An 18,999-nucleotide genomic window follows, 5' to 3' on the forward strand; every position below is an offset into this window, starting at 1 on the left:
GTTTAGTGCGTCGTTAAATAAAACACTTCTTTTTTTGTCATCCTGGAACACAAATCTGCGCCGTGACGATAAGGAAATGGTAGAACATGACGATTGATGATGTCATCTCTCCAGTGCAGACATGTGACTCTCCCTTGACAAATTTAGAGATCTATTATGCATGTCATGGCGATGCCACCCAATATTATAACTGACCCACTTCCATACCAAGCGTGACGTACCAGAGCAAACTCTTGGTAGCATTCACCTAGCTTAGACCGACCTCGGTGGCGTAGTGGTTAGGCCATCGGTCTACAGGCTGGTAGGTTCGGATCCCAGTCGAGGCATGGGATTTTTAATCCAGATACCGACTCCAAACCCTGAGTGAGTGCTCCGCAAGGCTCAATGGGTAGGTGTTAACCACTTGCACCGACCAGCGATCCATAACTGGTTCAACAAAGGCCATGGTTTGTGCTATCCTGCCTGTGGGAAGTGCAAATAAAAGATCCCTTGCTGCTAATCGGAAAGAGTAGCCCATGTAGTGGCGACAGCGGGTTTCCTCTCAAAATCTGTGTGGTCCTTAACCATATGTTTGACGCCATATATCCGTAAATAAAATGTGTTGAGTGCGTCGTTAAATAAAACATTTCTTTCTTTCTTTCACCTAGCTTGCGTCAAACCCGTACACGACTGTCATTGAAGTCCAAATTAAGGAAATGTTTTATTTAACGATACATTTTTTTTTTTTACAAAACACATAGGCAGGCATTGATAGACTATAGATATATAGATAAATAGAAAGAAAGAAAGATGGACGTACAGACAGATGCATATTATGGGTGCATGGGTAATAAAATAATAAAACAATAAAGCAAACAGCGAGCGGGACGTAGCGCAGTGATAAAACGGTTGGTTTGGGATCGATCCCCGTCGTTGGACCCATTGAGCTATTTTTCGTTCCAGCCAGTGCACCATGACTGGCATATCTAAGGCCGTGGTATGTGTTATCCTATCTATGGAATGGTGCACATAAAAGATCCCTTGCTAGTAATGAATATATGTAGCGGGTTTCCTCTCTAAGACTATATGTCAAAATTACCAAATGTTTGACATCCAATAGCGATGATTAATAAATAAATGCGATCTAGTGGTGTCGTTAAACAAAATACAAAAAACAAACAAGCAACAAAGCAACAACAACAAATTTACAAGTTTGAATCAATACAAAACATTTTATACATAATAATACTTGTTGAATTACGAATCTCCCGAGGCGGAAACAAGGGAGAGGTACTAATTGTACTGCACAGTATAGTCCTTATTCGAAAATCTATATGCAATATAATGCCATTATCACCAAAATATACGTCCCCTACAATAACTAACTAAATAAAATAAACTGTAATATTTGCTAAACAGTTACTTTTTAGGGCCAGGCACCCCAACGCACTCTCCCTTCAGAGGCAGATACAAGGGGGAGGGGAGAGGACTCGCCCCCTAAAATATTCAAGTGCCCCTTTCTTTGTATCTCTTTTAATCCCCCCCCCCCAATGGGTTACCCTTTTGAAGAGCCTATGTTCTATTTCCCCGATAGACCCCCACACAAAACATTTCCTGGATTCGCCCCTGCCGCTGCAACTCAACAGGGGTTGTTATTCGCTTCGCTATTTCATTACAGTGCGCTACAGAGAACCAGTCGAACTGACATTCAAACGTCCTTACGCTTTCATTCGGTGCAAGCAGTCTAGTTTTGGAAATCGTCTCAAGTCAGCAATCTAGGTATGTTTTTAATTGTCTTTCTCTGAAAAGCTGTCTTTCTGTATTGCTACAAAGCGCTTATGATAATTGTTAATGCATTACTGTACAGCTATGTCACGATAATACTTTGAAGTGCAAAAAAAAAGCTGAAATATCGCAGAATGTCATTTTCAATATTTTTGTTTAACCTTCACCTTGTCCTTATTTTTGGACTACTTTAGAGACCATAAAAGGTGCCGCATAAAGCCGCCGTTGGTCAAACGGTTAAACTAAAGCAGATATTTCCACATTTAAGGCGTAATAGTCAGTGTGACCAATGTTGTTTATTCGTCAGTATTTGCAGTTTGACATTGCCTTTTCTTGTAGTTTACCTGTTTACTGCTCAGTCAAGGTCGCACGTCAACTTTGTCCTTGACCTGTTCTGTCTTGATTATTATTGACATTGACTCGGTCAAATGAGAGATTCACCCTTTATAATTTAAAAAAGTAATATTAAGCTATAACATTTGGGGTTTTAATTAATATAACAACTGTCAGAATGCTTCACTAAGCTTTTTTATTTTTTTTTTATTTTATAAATACAATAAAGTGACCAAATCATGATTATTGTTAGGCCACAATGTAGGATAGCAACAGTTCGGTGTGACCCATTGGTACCAACATACCATATATGTAAATGTTTTCGCGGCTAAAATAATTCGCAATCAGGCTTTCATTTTCACTGCATATGGGTCACACCTAAAGTCAACAGTCACTTTCTGCAACCTTGGCTTTGTAAGCATTCAATATACTATATAACATATCTAACTTTAATTTTTTTTATACACTGTATTTATCAATTAGTGACCTTCATTGAGGGCAATATCAGGTTTTCTTGACTAAAGAAATATTAATTTATTCGGTCCATAAAACCTGATATTGCTTGAAATATGGTCAATAATTGTTTTATTACATGACATCCATAAGACTTGTACAGGAATCAAAATACCCCCCCCCCCCCCCCCCCCCCCCAGGGCACAATATTTCACGTGAAGTGCCGGACCGCAAAATTAAATTTACGCGAACTGTAAATTGGTTACATCATGACCTGTAAACGTTAAGAAATTAAAACTTGCAAACTTCACGATTACAGGACGTTTATTCACGCAGACATACTACTAGTATTTCGACAAATGTTTTAGGCTGAATTTTAGATACTTGATGCGCAGCAAACCAGTAAACAACGTTATATTGCAACAGTTGTAATTTGCAACCAGTCTAAAGTAAATGTTCAGTATAGAGTCGAGCCAAAAGTTTTAAAGAAATGTGCTCAGACCTCTAGGGTGTATACTACCAAATCAAATCCCATAGACGATAATAGTAACATGTGGCTAAAACGCCTACCTGCAGCGTATCAATCGACATAAACGCCACGGATATAAATACTACTACCCCTCACACTTAAAGTGAATCAGAAAAAATTGGGGGTCAAGCTGCTTGTTTCTGAGAAAACGGGTAGCGTCTATGACTACCCTAGTTCCGCACAAAATTCGAGTACTTTTTTTTACAGGTACCCCATACATATTTCAAGCACAAGGCTACTTGACACATTGTACTAGATGAAATAAAATTGCATATTTGTTTTGCTCAACACATTTTATTTACGGTTATATGGCATCAAACATATGGTTAAGGACCAAAAAATATTGAGATGGGAAACCTCCTGTAGCTACTTCATGGGCTACTCTTTTCGATAAGCAGCAAGGGATCTTTTATATGCACCATCTCACAGACAGGGTAGCACATACCACAACCTTTGATATACCAGTCGTGGTGCACTGGCTGGAATGAAAAATAGCCCACTGACAGGGATTGATCCCACACCGGCCGTGCATCAAGCGAGCACTGTACCACTTGGCCACGTCCCGCCCCCTATTTGTTAATAGTCAACAAACTGTAAAATACTCAGATTTTATTTAAAAACTGTGTTATGTGACCTGGTGGCCATCTTTAATTTGTGCTATTTGCTTGTGAGAAGAGAACCCAAATTGCACTGAACTGTATTTTTTGTTAAAAAATGTCATTAAATTTGGATGAATATGATAAAGGTAAATACATTTGTTTCTAAGATCCTAATGGTACTTCCCAAACAACACAAATTAATAAATTTGGAATAGATTTTTATGAATAAAAACGTGAACGTATAGCATGACGTTGTTGTGCCAGTTACCTTTTGAAGCATATTTTTATTATTGCCCTCCTTCAGTGCTACCACATATTATATTTTTTTGTATATTCTCTTAGTCGGGTCATGGGTACACCACATGGCAACGTAATTTTTAATCAAAGTAGGCACACCAAGAATTAAAAAAAATTGGTAACTGATGTAACACCTCAGTTAGTAACTAACACAACACTTTTAACACATGTATATATCATTTTCCATTGATAGTGTTCCTGATTTTTCAACCTTAAATTGTCGGCAAACAATTAATATAACACTGTCTTAAAAACCCAATGATCACGATCATTGACACCATTATTTATGATATGGGGGCGAGACGCAGCCCAGTGATAAAGCACTCGCTTGATGCACGGTCAGTTTGGGATTTTTATTAGCCATATTGAAAATGCTTTAGCCAAAATTGTTTTATGCAGTACTGTATAGAGTATTTATATATGAACATGAAAATGCATCTTTTTCAGCTAATTGTGTACAAACTGAAATAAATCTGAATAACAAAACCGTATTACCTGATCAAAATCAAAGACAGCAATGGGGGGTAGGGGCAGTTAATATATTACTTTGATTTTTCCGGGGTGTGTGTTTAAAGAAACATTTTACAAATATTAAGAAATCAAACATTGTGCATGTTACGTCATTAACAACATTTACACAGTTTAGACAGTTTTTCGTTTTCTTTTCGATATTACAATAACAACTTAAATATGAGTACCAGTCAACAAAATACACATACTGGATGTGTTCAATTGTAAATCTGTTATGTTCTAGCATTTACAGTCAATGTTGACAGCTATGTTTAGGAAAACTGGTTGCGTCTCAATTACAGTCGAGAATGGGTTTTTACGTCAAGAATGGGAGGAAAAGATTTACAAGTTATCGATAGATTTGCTCCACATTGTGTTCAAGAAAAAATCGAGAGAAAAAAAATCATTACATTTTGCACAAGATTCCAGTTACTAGGCTAAGATTGTAACCATATCAATTTGCTGAGATCTCTAGGACAAAGAAAATGTCATTTTTCACCCTCTGCTATTTTGCTCTTTTAATGGAATACTCTATAAAGAGGGGTAGAAGCCTTTGAAGTATGTGACATAAGGCCAAAAAAATAAATAGGTGTGTTTCCGATTGCATTCCCCCAAAAATTAGGGTAAGTAGGTATTTTTTTATTTTTTTATTATATTTTTTTTCTTCCCTTCTCTTTCTTCCTTAATGTGTGTGTACTTATATAACATTATCTATAAATAATATATATGGATTTGTGGCATAAACAGATGTTTATAATGTTGTTTATGTAGAGTTTGGAAAGAGTCCTTGTAAATGTAGGTGCAAAAGATAGCAGACAAATTATATGCATCATACCCCTGATTTATTTTATTTTCACAAATCTTAACAGAACTGTCGGACTGATATGGAGCTTACCGGTATATATCTTGAAATAATTTTAAATCTGAATGACAAAACAATATGAGTGTTCAAAAATCATATCTGCACAGTCACAAGGCATAGTCACTTGGAGAATACAAGTGCCAAAACTGAAACGTTGCCAGCGTTGGCAATTATTGACGCCATGCCCATAGACGTTAAATAGACTGCCTCCCGAGTTACTCCACGAGACTATCAAGGTTTATTATTATTATTTATCATCATTATCATTATTGTTATTGTTGTTGTCATCGTTGTAGTAGTAGTATTGGTATGCACTGTTTGTGTATTTCCTTAAATTAATGGGACATTTGTATTAATTTCGTTGTTCTTAATTTAAATACTTTATGCAAACATTTGAGATGCATTAATAATGAGACCTGTTGATTTAAGTGAAGACGAGAATTAAGCTGAATTGATACGATTATATTTAATCGAAATAACCTGTACCAAGGCTATGTTCGTACATTCGGTTACTTCCGTGACCGACCAAGCTGTTCTGTGGTAGCTAATCAGGGGAAGGAACTCTATTATAAACGCTTTTCCATAATTTCTCGATGTTTTTCGGAAGGGAATTACAAAATGTCTCGTATAATAGTACGTAAACAATGTGCAAGGAAGGAAATACTCTTGTCTGGTGATGTTGTCCTCTTGTTTTTTTCTTCTTATTTTTTTCAGTTTAAGAGAGAAAAAAAATTAGGGTCGGGGGGGGGGGGGGTAAAACTAGGGACGGTCGGTCGACCGAAAACACACCTATTATTTTTTTTGGCCTAATTAATCTGAGGTCATGATTTCTTTATACCTTAGCACATGTCATGACATTAGATTGTCACATCCTTCTAACCCTCTTGAAGAGTATTCCATAAAAAAAACAAATTGGCAGCCAGCAAAAAATCACATGCTTTTTGTTCTAGGCGATCTCAGCAAAGTCAATAAATGTGACATGGTTATTTTATGTAAAACTAAAAGTGGTGTCAGGACGGCGAATTCAAAGTAAGTTGACTAATGAATAGGTATATTTTGATTATAAATTTTTCCATTTTACTAGATCAGTAAGTTAATCCATTAATATGATTAATTCCCTAAATTCATTTAAGGTCTTGTTTTCTTTTTAGCATCACAGTATGGATGACACAGAAGCAGAAGATAAATTTTTTGAAGTTCATGAAATTGTCGTGCCACATATTGGCCGGGTGCCAATAACAAAGGGAGATTTCCACTACCTGCCCAGCAAGGTTAAACGGTGGCTAGCATTCACTGTAAGTTCAAGTTCTCTTTGTGTGATATTAATTCATGTTGAAATGTAGCAAATATATAAATAGTACTTGCTCACTGTTAGGGACAGAATGTAGCCCAGTGGTAAAGCAGTCTGTCTAGGATTGATAACCATCGGTGGGACTATAGGGCTATTTCTCGTTTCAGTCTGCACCACGACGGGTGTATCAAAAGCTGTGGTATATGCTATCCTGTCTGTGGGACGGTGCATGTAAAAGATCCCTTGCTACTGATGGAAAAAATGTAGCAGGTTTCCTCTCTAAGCCTATTTGTCAAAATTATCAAATGTCTGACATCCAATAGCCGATGGTTAATAAATCAGTGTGCTCCATTGGTGTTGTTTAAACAAAACAAACTACTTCTTCTTCTTACTCATTGTTCTAACTCCTCCCTTGGATTTAACATATCGAGATGATGGCAAGCACCTGAATATTTTTGTGTAATTTTTTTCTTCTGTTGACCAGCATTTTAAAATTGTGCCCATTGTTATTTGTAACTGTTCCTGATTACAAGTTACATAATTGCAGGACTAGCTTTGGTAGTCGCCAAATTCGCCAATTGCAAATTTTTAAAACTGGCAAATTTTATTTTGAGTTTTCGAAATAATTTTATTACATTTTATTATAAAGTAACTTGTTTTCTGACATTTTTGAAGTTTAATAGATAATTTGGCAAAACTTTGTGTTCACCCAGAGCTAGCCCTGAATTGTTTGTGTTTTTGTTATCTAAATTTAACTGTAGGAGTCCACCCCAATGCCTCAGTCTTCACCATGAGCAAAATCAAGGTGAGTTGAAGAGCACTCTATAAATGGTGCTAGGCGAGCAATCACATGAAGTTTCAAATATAATTAATTAATATTTTATTGCATGGTAATCTGTTTATCCCCTGAATGTGTTTTAGTCCCCTACCGGTCAACCAGAGGGGACTACTGGTTTCATCTCCGTCCGTATGTGCCACATACATAATTGTCCGGATTTTAATTTTTTTTAGAATTTCTTTAGATCTATATTGAGCTGAAATTTTGTATATAGCCTTATCATGTACTGCTACAGATCAAGTTTAACTTTTATAGTGATTTACCCAACAATTCAGAAGTATGGCCCTTGAATTTAGGAGATAAGAAAAAAATGTTGGGTCTGGTAGGGGGGACATGTATTGCTTTAGCAGTATTCTCAGAATGCTGTTTCATCTGAAACCCTGATGACATAAATAAATCCCTACCTACTTTTTCTTCTTTCCAGGTTGAGTGGTTTCGACCACGTTGCCTCTACATCTGTGATGGGTCTCAATCAGAAGCTGATGAAATTATTAACAAGCTAATGGAAAGAGGAACTTTGACAAAACTGAAAAAATTGGAAAACTGGTAAGCATGATTTCAGAATACATCATCACATCACATTTTGACTGTATGACCCAGAGCTTTTAAAGATTCAGTTCAACTTACAATCTTTTAGTCTTTAGATACATTGACTGAAAGCGCCTGTTTGATGCACAGTCAGTCGGGCATCGATCCCCGTTGGTGGGCCCATTGGGCTAGTTCCCGTTCCCGCCAGAGCATCACGACTGGCATATCAAAGGCCGTGGTATGTACTACCCTAACTGTGGGATGGTGCATATAAAAGATCCCTTGCTGCTAATCGAAAAGAGCAGCCCAATAATTCAGTGGTGACAGCAGGCTTCCTCTCTTAATATCTGTGTGGTCCTTAACCATATGTCTGATGCCATATACTGTAAAACGGGTATTATTCGTGGCAATAAATTTTCGCGATATGAAAAATACAGGCAGTTCGCGGTTTTTAATTTTCGCGGTGTCATGGTTTTTGGTTTTTGTTCGTTTGTTTTTTAAATTACTAACACGTACAAAACTATACTTTGGTACATAACATTAAATTGATACTAGAGTGGTCAACAGAGGTATATGTAATATTATCCCTTTCTGAGCGACTCCACTAAGTGCTACAGCCACATGTCCAGCGGCGACCACACTGGGTATACAATTAATGAAATTAATCCAGGATGTGGTTGAATCAAATCTCCAGAAAGTTTGAAATAAAGACAAACAATTGTACTAGTAATCTTGTTTTAATGTTTAAACACCGGTTTTTTAAAAACGTCTCACCTCTTTTGTTTTTGTCACTTGTCGATGACGTTTTTCCGGAAGTTTACAAAACCATTTGTGTCCCTTATTTTGATTGGCCAATTAAAAATGGCTCATTATACTAATTTCTAAATGTTTATTCATAGCTGAACAATACCAGTAAGAATGTCTGTTCCAAAAATCAACTACATTTAGCGTTATGGCAGGTTCAGTTTTGCCGTGGTTAAAAAACAGCTCGGACAAACCTGAAACCGTTGGTTTACCTGACCCTTCAACGTGTTTAACGATCGAAGAAGTTCAATCGACACAGACTGCCAATGATGCCGTTGATAAATTAAACACTTCTACAAATCGTAAACAAAAACACGGCGAATATAGACTGTATGATGCAGAACAGCATGCCAAAATTGCTAAACTGTTTGTTTGTTGTTTGTTTTTGTTTTTTTTTTTTTTTTGGTTCTAATGGATTTTATTATTTGCGTAAGTGTAATTTTCGCGGCTAAATTAAAAACGCGAAAAACTCGAAAATTACACATTCGCGAATAATACCCGTTTTACAGTAACCGTAAATAAAATGTGTTGAGTGCATTGTTAAATAAAACATTTCCTTCCTTATATACATGGACGAAAAGCAAATTTTTTAAAGCACTTAAACATGGTTGAAAATTAACATGAAAACCAAGGTCACCAGCAGGGCCAGTTAAAGAAAAATCTTACTGGCCCTTCTCAAATTCAACTAGCCCTCCAATTATCACATTGGAATTTAACTGCACAGCTAAAATTAAAACTAGAGTGTTTTTTCTGTTGAATAATAACCGTTTGCGTTAAAAAAAACCCCAGATGAATTGACGTTTAACTTCATAATGAATAAAGTAAAACTTCCTTATTAAAACATGTCATTAAGTTTTAAACCCATACCAACTCAAAAAAAATTTCAAAAAGAAATCTAGTATAAACAAACATGTTTCTTTACAAAGTACCATTAAATTAAACATATTAAATCTCATTTTTAATACATGGTAAAAGATAATACAGTACAAACAGAATAAAGATAGAACGGGGCGTACTTTGATAAACTAGTCTGGGAGTGGCAGTCCTATTTGTGGCGATGCAAGAGGGATGGAATAAATTTTGTGGTGATTCAAGATGGGTGAAATTCCCAGTAAATGATTTCCTCTGGATAGAAATCCATGGAATCATCCACTATTTTGCCAAATGCCCATTCGACTATGCTTTATGCAGAGATACAGTCCTGAACATGACATTTTATTATGGTTGTATCATTCAGATTACCTTGGATGTTTCATCAATTGCCTTGAAACTTGTATCACAAAAAAGTGTGTTAACCTATGCAGTTTGATGGTAATTCGTGAAAAAAAATTTGTTTTAATTTTACACTGTACTTTTACCCTCAATAAAATGCTATTTGAGACGGTATGGGTTTAAAACTTAATTTAATACGTTCTTATATGAATTTTATTTTTATTTATTATGTTGGTACGGTCAAAATGCAGAACATGTTCTAGGTCTTCTGCTGCCAGATTTATAGTTTGTGCCAATATAGACGTGGTGTCTTTTGTCACATTCGATTTAATATCAGTGTGTTTCTTTTTTAACTAGTACAATACTCGCTGGACACTAAAATCGATGGTCGCCCAACGGACTACCTTTCAAAAATTCTTAGTCGCCCGTAGCGAATAAAGGTCGCCACAGGTGACTGCTGATGTTCAATCCTGCTTAAAACAATAATGTGTTGAAAATTATAATTACCTTGTTCATATAGTTATGAAAAAAAAGAGAAATTAAATAATGGCTTTTGTAGCCTACACAAATGAACTCGTTATGGAAATCAGCGAAGTTGGTAAAATTGTCTCGATTAGTTCATAACTATTAGCAGGGCTTCTAGAATTTTATAAAAATTCACTAGCCATGGGATCAGTGATTTTAAAAATGTACTAGCCATGATTAAAAATTCACTATCCCTACTTTAAATAAATACAATTTTACTAATAGTAATAATCAGATATGTCGCCTTATGAGGAAGCTTGAGCTTAAAAATCCTTAGATTGGGGTGGAAAGAGGGGTCAGGATATTCACATTTACAAAATATGTAAATGCAGCATTTGACAAGGTTTTGTTTCCTCTAGCTGTCGGGCTAGTTATAGTAATTATTTACTAGCCCAACACTGAATATCACTAGTCATGGGAGTAGGGCTACCATAATCTAGAAGCCCTGACTATTAGCCTACAAAGCTTACGTGAGGTCCCGAAAATAGCAAGCATATAACTTTTTACTTTCTTTAAAAAAGAAATGAAATTTAGACAGAGAATTCAAAAGTAGACGGAATAATAAAAAGAAGGAAAAGAAATGATAATAGGTATGTAGGAATAGGCCTGGCCCTATAGGCCTCGTTTACAAACAAATCTTCTTTTTTTTTTACATCTATTATTTTTCTTTTTTTATCTTTAAAAAAAAATCAAATGAAATTTCGTTTAAATATTTGTATTTCAACCATAGGTTAATGAACGTACACTGTTATTTATATAGTAACAGTAATTAATAATCATAGGTGACTATTTAATTTTTGTTTATTTCAATACGTTTGTTAGAAAGTCACAGACCATGTGACTTGAACATGATTTGATGCGCAGTACTCTGTGGCATATTGACCAATCATAGCTATCGGGGTCAGATTATTTTTACTCTTGGAACTCTGGCTGCACGCACACGCTGGTCTACTTGACAACTTGTTAGACATTTATGATGGTGTCTAAAATTATGTTTATTTAGATTATCTTTATTATGGCATCCCATAATCATATTTGGAATAAAAACACCAGTTAACTTATAACAGAATATCAGTTATTATATGAAATTATTTTGCCAAGTTAAAATAAACTTTGCCAACTGCTTTCAAAATTCGCAATTGGCTAATTTGGCAAGTGCCAGAGCTAGCCCTATGTTACATTGATAAATGCAATGTGAAAAAAACCCCAATTCAGGTGAGTCCTCTTAGTTTTCCATTCAATATAGCAGGCATCGAAATAAGTATTGTCTGGTAGCCCATTTACAGGTTACCACAAAATATAGCCTGGTAACCTATACAAAATGTAAGTTAGAATTGAATTCCTGTTACTGTACTACTTTTGACACCCTTACATGTGTGCCAGATGATTATTTTAGTATACATACATGTATTTATGATTTATTCCATATCTAATCACTGTTCTTAATGCATTACATGTAATTCTTTACAAGTATGTGACTCATATTTAATGACTGAACAAATGAATAAATAAATTGATGCAAATAAAGGTGTTCTGTTTTTTATTTTCTCTTATTTTATCATGCAACAATGAAAGATAATAATAATTTGGTGCACGCGAACATCAGTATCAGAAATGAAATCAGGAAGTAAATTTATTTAGTAGGCGCTGCTGAAACAGGAATTGCCGAAATTGCTTGCAATTGCACAAGTGTGCATGAACATCAGTGCAATTTCGTACGCGAAAACAAAATGCGGAAGTAAATTCATCTAGTGGACGCTGCTTAAACGCGGAATAACTATAATTGCTAGCAATTGCACAAATGTTCGTGAACATTGATGCAATTCCTTACGAGAAAATGAAACGTTGAAGTCCGGAATTTTATTGCCTGTTTTACGTTCGGAAATGAAACTACCGTTAATGTTGAAATTTTTGTTGCATGTGATAACCTCCCGGTAACCTGAACAACTGTTCTCGACTTATTTCGATGCCTGTATAGCCTATAAACATGGTCTCTCAGGGCTGGCCAAAAGTGCTAGTCCGCTCGCCCCAGACTGGTACAAATTTGCTCGGACAAGTAAAATTTACAATTAGTTGTCGGGCAATTTACAATTAGTTGTCGGGCAACCGAAATTTCCAAATACAATTTCCTCTTTGAACTCTTTTGTACACTTGAAATTTTTTTAATTCTGTAGTCTGCAGCAAGCTTCATCCGTCATTTCAAAGCTTGGCCATGGCCACAAAGCTGTTCACAGATTTTGATTGGTTGTGCGAGTAACAAAACTATAACTGATTCCCCCCCACCTCCCCCCCCCCCCTGTATATATCGCAATACCTGATTCACCATGTTTTTTTCCATAAAACAAGAAATTGAAGCTTAGATGAAGTGATTAAAAATAAGAAATAAACTTGATAGAAGTAAAACATTGATTAAACACAGTTTTAATGTAGAAATACCATATCTTAGACATATTGACATAATCAGGCACAAATTCTCTGTCCACTGTTTGTCTTTTTCTGAAGGAAATAACTAATAATTAATACATGATCAAAATAGGAATCGATACACAAGCAAGGGTATTGTGTAAGGTATCGTCAGCAGTAGTATCGTGATGCATCAATGTATTGTGACGCCCCTAAATATTAGATGATTAGAGACTTTGACTCTATTAAGCTAAAGGGGTGGCACGTAATTCAGTGTTAAGCGCTCGCCTGTTGCATGCTAGATCGATCCCTGTTGGGTGGGCCCATTGAGCTATTTCTCGTTCTTGGCAGTGCTCCTGGTATGTCGTGTCTGGGATGGTGCATATAAAAGATCCCTTGCTGCTAATCAAAAAGAGTAGCCCATGAAGTGGCGACAGCAGGTTTCCTCTCTCAATATCTGTGTGGTCCTTAACCATATGTCTGACACCATATTACAGTAAATAAAATGTGTTGAGTGCATCATGAAATAAAACATGTGTGATGTATGATGTATTGAGCTATATCAATCAAGATATTATTTAATATGATTAGAAAATTATAAAAAAAAATGTAAAAAAATTATATACCGGTATAAATAAAATGTGTTGAGTGCATCATGAAATAAAAACATTTGCTTTCCCCAAATTGCCTATTAATGCACAGTTCGTGCAATTCCGATTTGTTGTCGTTTGCATCTCGTTCATTTGTGAGATTTTTCTTTACAGTTCGTGATTATTACTGATATTTTTCCTAAATGTGTAATTTTTTTTACTATACCTTCCCACAGGGGGTGCATCTTTCGTCATTGCAAACTAAACTGAAATTATTCAGTGGATGGGACACCACAACTGGTATATCAAAACACTTTTACTCTTTTTTTTTTACGGCCTTGGTATGTGCTTATCCTGTCTGTGTAGGATGTCTTTTCTATCACATCACAAGTGCATATAAAAAGATAAAGAACAAAACAAGAATAAAAGTTGTAAATTAGTGGTAAGTTGTCTCCACGACCTTTTTCATCATCATCTGTCCTTGCTGTGTTCCAATAGAAAAAATTTTGCAGGTTTCCTCTCTAAGACTACATGTCAGAATTTACCAAATGTTTTTACCGACAGTCCAGTAGCTGATGATTATTGATTAATCAATCTGCTCTAGTGGTATTCATTAAATGTGTAATTTTTTGGGGGCAAAGTACAAAACTTCTATTATGTGCTATCCTGTGTTTTTTACCTTGCTGTTAATAGAAAAATTTTGCAGGTTTTTCTAAATTTGGTACTATTGACAATGACATTTGAACATGTTTGAACATGTCATTTTTGGCATCTTTCAGCTACCTGGGGCGAGAGACGTAGCTTAGTGGTACCATGCTCGCTCAATTCGCGGTTGGTGTGAGATCGATCCCTGTCGGGCCCATTGGGCTATTTCCCGTTCCAGCCAGTGCACTATGACTGGTATATCAACGGCCGTGGTATGTACCACCCTGTCTGTGGGATGGTGCATATAAAAGATCACTTGCTGCTAATCAAAAAGAGTAGCCCATGAAGTGGCGACAGCGGGTTTCCTCTCTCAATATCTGTGTGGTCCTTAACCATATGTCTGACGCCATATAACGTAAATAAAATGTGTTGGGCGCGTCATTAAATAAAACATTTCTCTCTCTTTCAGCTACCTGTGCCGAACTGACCCGAAGGATGTGGCTCGAGTGGAGTCGAAGACGGTGATTGCTTCACATGATAAATACACCACTGTTCCTCATGTGCGCGAGGGTGTCAAGGGCATCCTTGGATCATGGATGTCTATGGAAGACCTCAACAAGGAAATGGATAAACGATTTCCTGGCTGTATGGCCGGTAAGAGTTTCACTATATAATGAGAAGCATCTCTTTGCAGATTCGGGGTGGGATTTAGCTCTGTCGGTTGAGTACTCACCTGAGGTGCTTGCATCGCAGGATTGAACCACTTCAGTGGATCCATTCAACTGATTGTTTTTTTCTCTCATTCCAACCAGTGCACCACTGGTCAAAGCCCGTGGTATGTGTTTTCCTGTCTATGGGAAAGTGCATATACAAGATCCCTTGCCGCATTATGAAAAATGTAGCGTGTTTCCTCTAATGACTATGAGTCAGAATTATCAAATGTTTGACATCCAATAGCCAATGATTAATTATTCAGTGTGCTCCATTGTGTCGTTAAACAAAAACTAATTTTTTTTTAATTTTATTTTTTTAACTCTTCGCAGGTTCAGGAATGGAACGTAGCCCAGTGGTAAAGCGCTCGCTTCATGCGCGATCGGTTTGGGATCGATCACTGTCAGTGGGCCCATTGGGCTATTTCTCGTTCCAGCCAGTGCACCTTGACTGGTGTATCAAAGGCTGTGGGATGGTGCATATAAAATATTGCTTGCTACTAATGAAACATGTAGTGGGTTTTCTCTCTAAGACTATGTCAAAATTACTCAATATTTGACATCCAATAGCCGATGATTAATAAATCAATGTGCTCTAGTGGTGTCTTGAACAAAACAAACTTCTTTCTATAGATTGCCTGATGTATAAAACTGTTAACTATATTATCAAGTATTGTTTCTGTAGATAGTCTGATGTATAAAACTGTTAACTATATTATCAAGTATCGTTTCTGCAGGTCGGACGATGTATGTCATTCCATTCAGCATGGGACCTCTCGGCTCCCCCCTAAGTAAGATTGGAGTTGAGGTGACCGATTCGAACTACGTGCTGTTGTGCATGAGAATGATGACCCGCGTGTCGCCACGTATCTGGGAGATCCTCGGTGACAAAGACTTTGTCAAGTGTCTACACTCTGTAGGCTGTCCCAGGCCTGTTACGCGTAAGATTTTCTTTTTTTGGCTTAAGTTGAGAGGCAGGATATAGAAGATAATAAACAAGCTACCAGTTATTATCAGATTTATATCCCGAGTGAAGACATAAATTTTGTAATTATTGGTACCGAGTTTGTTATTCTATTTATTACCCTAGCTACATGTATATGTTTTTTTTTAAGCCTTTATATCGGCTACACGTCCATGTATATAGAAATGATGTAAACCGCTTTACACTATTCTGGGTATTGCATTAACTTTGTATTTTAATCACAGTTCACAGATAATTTTCAAAACCCAAAGTTCTATATATTCTGTAAAAAAAAATCTATAATGAATTGCATTAAACTACCATTTTATTACTAGCTTAACACTGAAAACAGAAAGATGTAAACAGCAACGCTTTAAACTATGTGATGTCATTTTGTGCACTTTTCCAAATTGTGATGATGTCATATTTAATACCGACACGGTGATTGGTTTGTAAGTGTCAAATCATTCATTGGTAATGCACATTAAACCAATGCAGAATATTTCCCACTGAGAACATATGAAAAATACTGCTGGGGTAATACATAGGGGTTATCGTTTTGGCAGTATGGTTTCCCCCCCCCCCCCCCCCCCCCCCCCCCCCCATCTGCTGTACGGTGAACATATTGAAAGCAATGTAGAATGTCACATATAAGGCATCCTTGTTTTTGGGGAGTGGGACTTAGGCCAGTGGTAAAGTGGTTTAGGATCAATCCCTGTCGGTGACCCCATTGGGCTATTTCTTGTTCCAGCCAGTGCACCATGACTTTAGTGGGTTTCTTCTCTAAGACTATATGCTGCTAATTAAAAAGAGTAGCCCATGAAGTGGCAACAGCGGGTTTCCTCCCTCAACATCTGTGTGGTCCTTAAAAGTCCACAGTCATGGCACATTATTCATACACAGTATATAAAACAAATACATAAACATTACAGTATTAAAAAACAAAAAAAAAAATACTATTCCAGTTATTAATAAAGTGACTTTTTGTAAAATGCTTGGGGAAAAAACCCACTTCTCAGTCGATTTGACCCACATCAGACCTGTGACGTAGCATCAGGTGTTCTGTTAGTAGGTCAGCATGCCGACAGCAGAGAATGATTGTTTGAAAAACAGCTGATTCTTAACAGACGCTACTTTGGACATTTTGATCTTAACACATTTGTAGATCTACTCTAATGGCACCTCGGTTGATGAGGAAGTGGTACATGTATAAGCATGTTAACCTAGTTACCTACCTACCTGTGAAAAACAGGCCACAAGTTCAGTCCCGACTTTTGAAAGTGGGATATTAACATTTGACTGTATTAAAAATATGTGTTCAGATCAGAATGCATTTAAAACAATAAGTAGAATAAATAACATTATTTTATTGATTAATATTATCTAAAATAGGGATCTGAATTTATTGTCTTAGACAGATCAGTATGATGCAATGCAGGTATGAACACATAAATAATAATACGATTTATCTTGCTACCATCACCGGTTACTACAGGTGTTGTTCATTGTTTTCAAAGAGGTGCGATTATTTTGTAACACTTTGTCCTAATTACCGGGCACCTGCCGTCATTGTTAAAAGGTGACCAATGGCAGACAGTTGGTATGATTGCATGCAGGTGTACACAGTATAGGGGCAAGATCGCGCGCCGGTGTAGATAGAGCTAATTACTACATGCAAGTTCTTTTGTTCTTGAATTTGCATCCGAAGTCCGGAATAGAAGGCATCCGGTGTTGACAAATATTTTGTTTCCTAATAAATTAACAGTAGCTGAACGGGACTTGAAAACTGTGCCGGTTTGCACATAATGCCGGTTTAGACAGATGCCGGTTTGGACAGAGTCCACTCTGTGTGTGTGATGTGCGTGTATATACGAACTGTGTTTATGTGTATATATATATGTGTGTGTGTGTGTGTGTGTGTGTGTGTGTGTGTGTGTGTGTGTGTGTGTGTGTGTGTGTGTGTGTGTGTGTGTGTGTGTGTGTATGTGTATGTGTATATATGTGTGTATGTGTATATATATATATATATGTATATATATATATACTACTCAAAAGAATTTAAGGGTCAGACGATATTTTCGACATTATTTTCTGAATGTCAATTATATTAGCTAGACCATAATGTCACGCATGGTATTGTTCCATTTTGACGAAAGTGGGTCTAAGCAACCCATAAATGAATTAAAATCCACTGTCATTGACACTGTCGACTAGTTCTAATGGCGAAAACATGCTTACATTTGCACGTAAATTAGGGCGAAAGCGAAAGGTCTGCTAAGTGCCCATAACTTGCTTTTTCACAAAGCGCTTCATTTGCACGCTTTGCATGTGTATTCCATGTTCCCAATGCTGAATTTCCGTATAATTGGAGCTTGCGTTCGTGTACGGTGCATACTCCAAATTCTACAATGGTACGACGTCAACTGACTATCGAAGATCGAGGAAGGGCTATTGCTTGGCTTCAGGATGGCAATATGCGAAGAAATGTTGCTCTGAGACTTGGTGTCAGTCAGAGTGTCGTTGGCCGACTGTGGCAACGGTACCAAGCAACGAATTCTGTTTGAAATCGTCCATGTTCAGGAAGACCCCGAAGCACTACAAATAGAGAGGACCGCTACATCACCAATATGGCTCTATGTCAACGCACAACCACTGCACGCCGATTACGTGACAATCTGCTGACTGCGACTGGAACTCGAGTGTCTGATCAAACCATACGCAATCGTCTGAGAGCCAATAATCTACGCTGCCGTCGCCAGGCTGTTCGACCACCACTCCTACCACGTCACAGAACGGCCAGACGTCACTGGTGCACACTTCATCTGCGGTGGCAACGTGTGCAGTGGGGTCGAGTGATGTTCACTGATGAGTCCAGGTTTAGTCTCCAGTTCAACGACGGTCGGGTTCGTGTCTACAGACGTCCTGGGGAGCGCTTTGCTGATGTTAACGTTAGACAACGTCACCGTTTCGGTGGTGGCAGCGTCATGGTGTGGGGCGGCATCTCTATCCACCACAGGACCCCCCTCTATGTGGTGGATGGCAATCTGAATGGAATCCGCTATCTGAATGAGATTATCCGGCCATTGGTTCTCCCAGGCCTTCAGCAGATTGGCGGCGGGGCAGTTCTGCAGGATGACAATGC

The 18,999-nt window shown here is 37.3% G+C and overlaps 1 protein-coding gene across 1 annotated transcript in view; it reads left to right on the plus strand.

The window, feature by feature from the left end:
- Positions 1-1,664: 1,664 nt before the first annotated feature.
- The window catches only part of LOC121388265 (phosphoenolpyruvate carboxykinase [GTP]-like), a 42,412-nt gene continuing 25,077 nt past the window's right edge, over positions 1,665-18,999 (plus strand). The window contains exons 1-5 of the mRNA XM_041519539.1: positions 1,665-1,758; positions 6,499-6,642; positions 7,901-8,022; positions 14,653-14,837; positions 15,631-15,834. Coding sequence (XP_041375473.1) covers positions 6,508-6,642; positions 7,901-8,022; positions 14,653-14,837; positions 15,631-15,834 — 646 coding nt within the window. The 5' untranslated portion in view covers positions 1,665-1,758; positions 6,499-6,507. The remainder of the gene's footprint in view (positions 1,759-6,498; positions 6,643-7,900; positions 8,023-14,652; positions 14,838-15,630; positions 15,835-18,999) is intronic.

Source organism: Gigantopelta aegis, chromosome 14 (genome assembly GCF_016097555.1).
Source record: "Gigantopelta aegis isolate Gae_Host chromosome 14, Gae_host_genome, whole genome shotgun sequence".
Classification (NCBI taxonomy): Eukaryota; Metazoa; Mollusca; class Gastropoda; order Neomphalida; family Peltospiridae; genus Gigantopelta; species Gigantopelta aegis.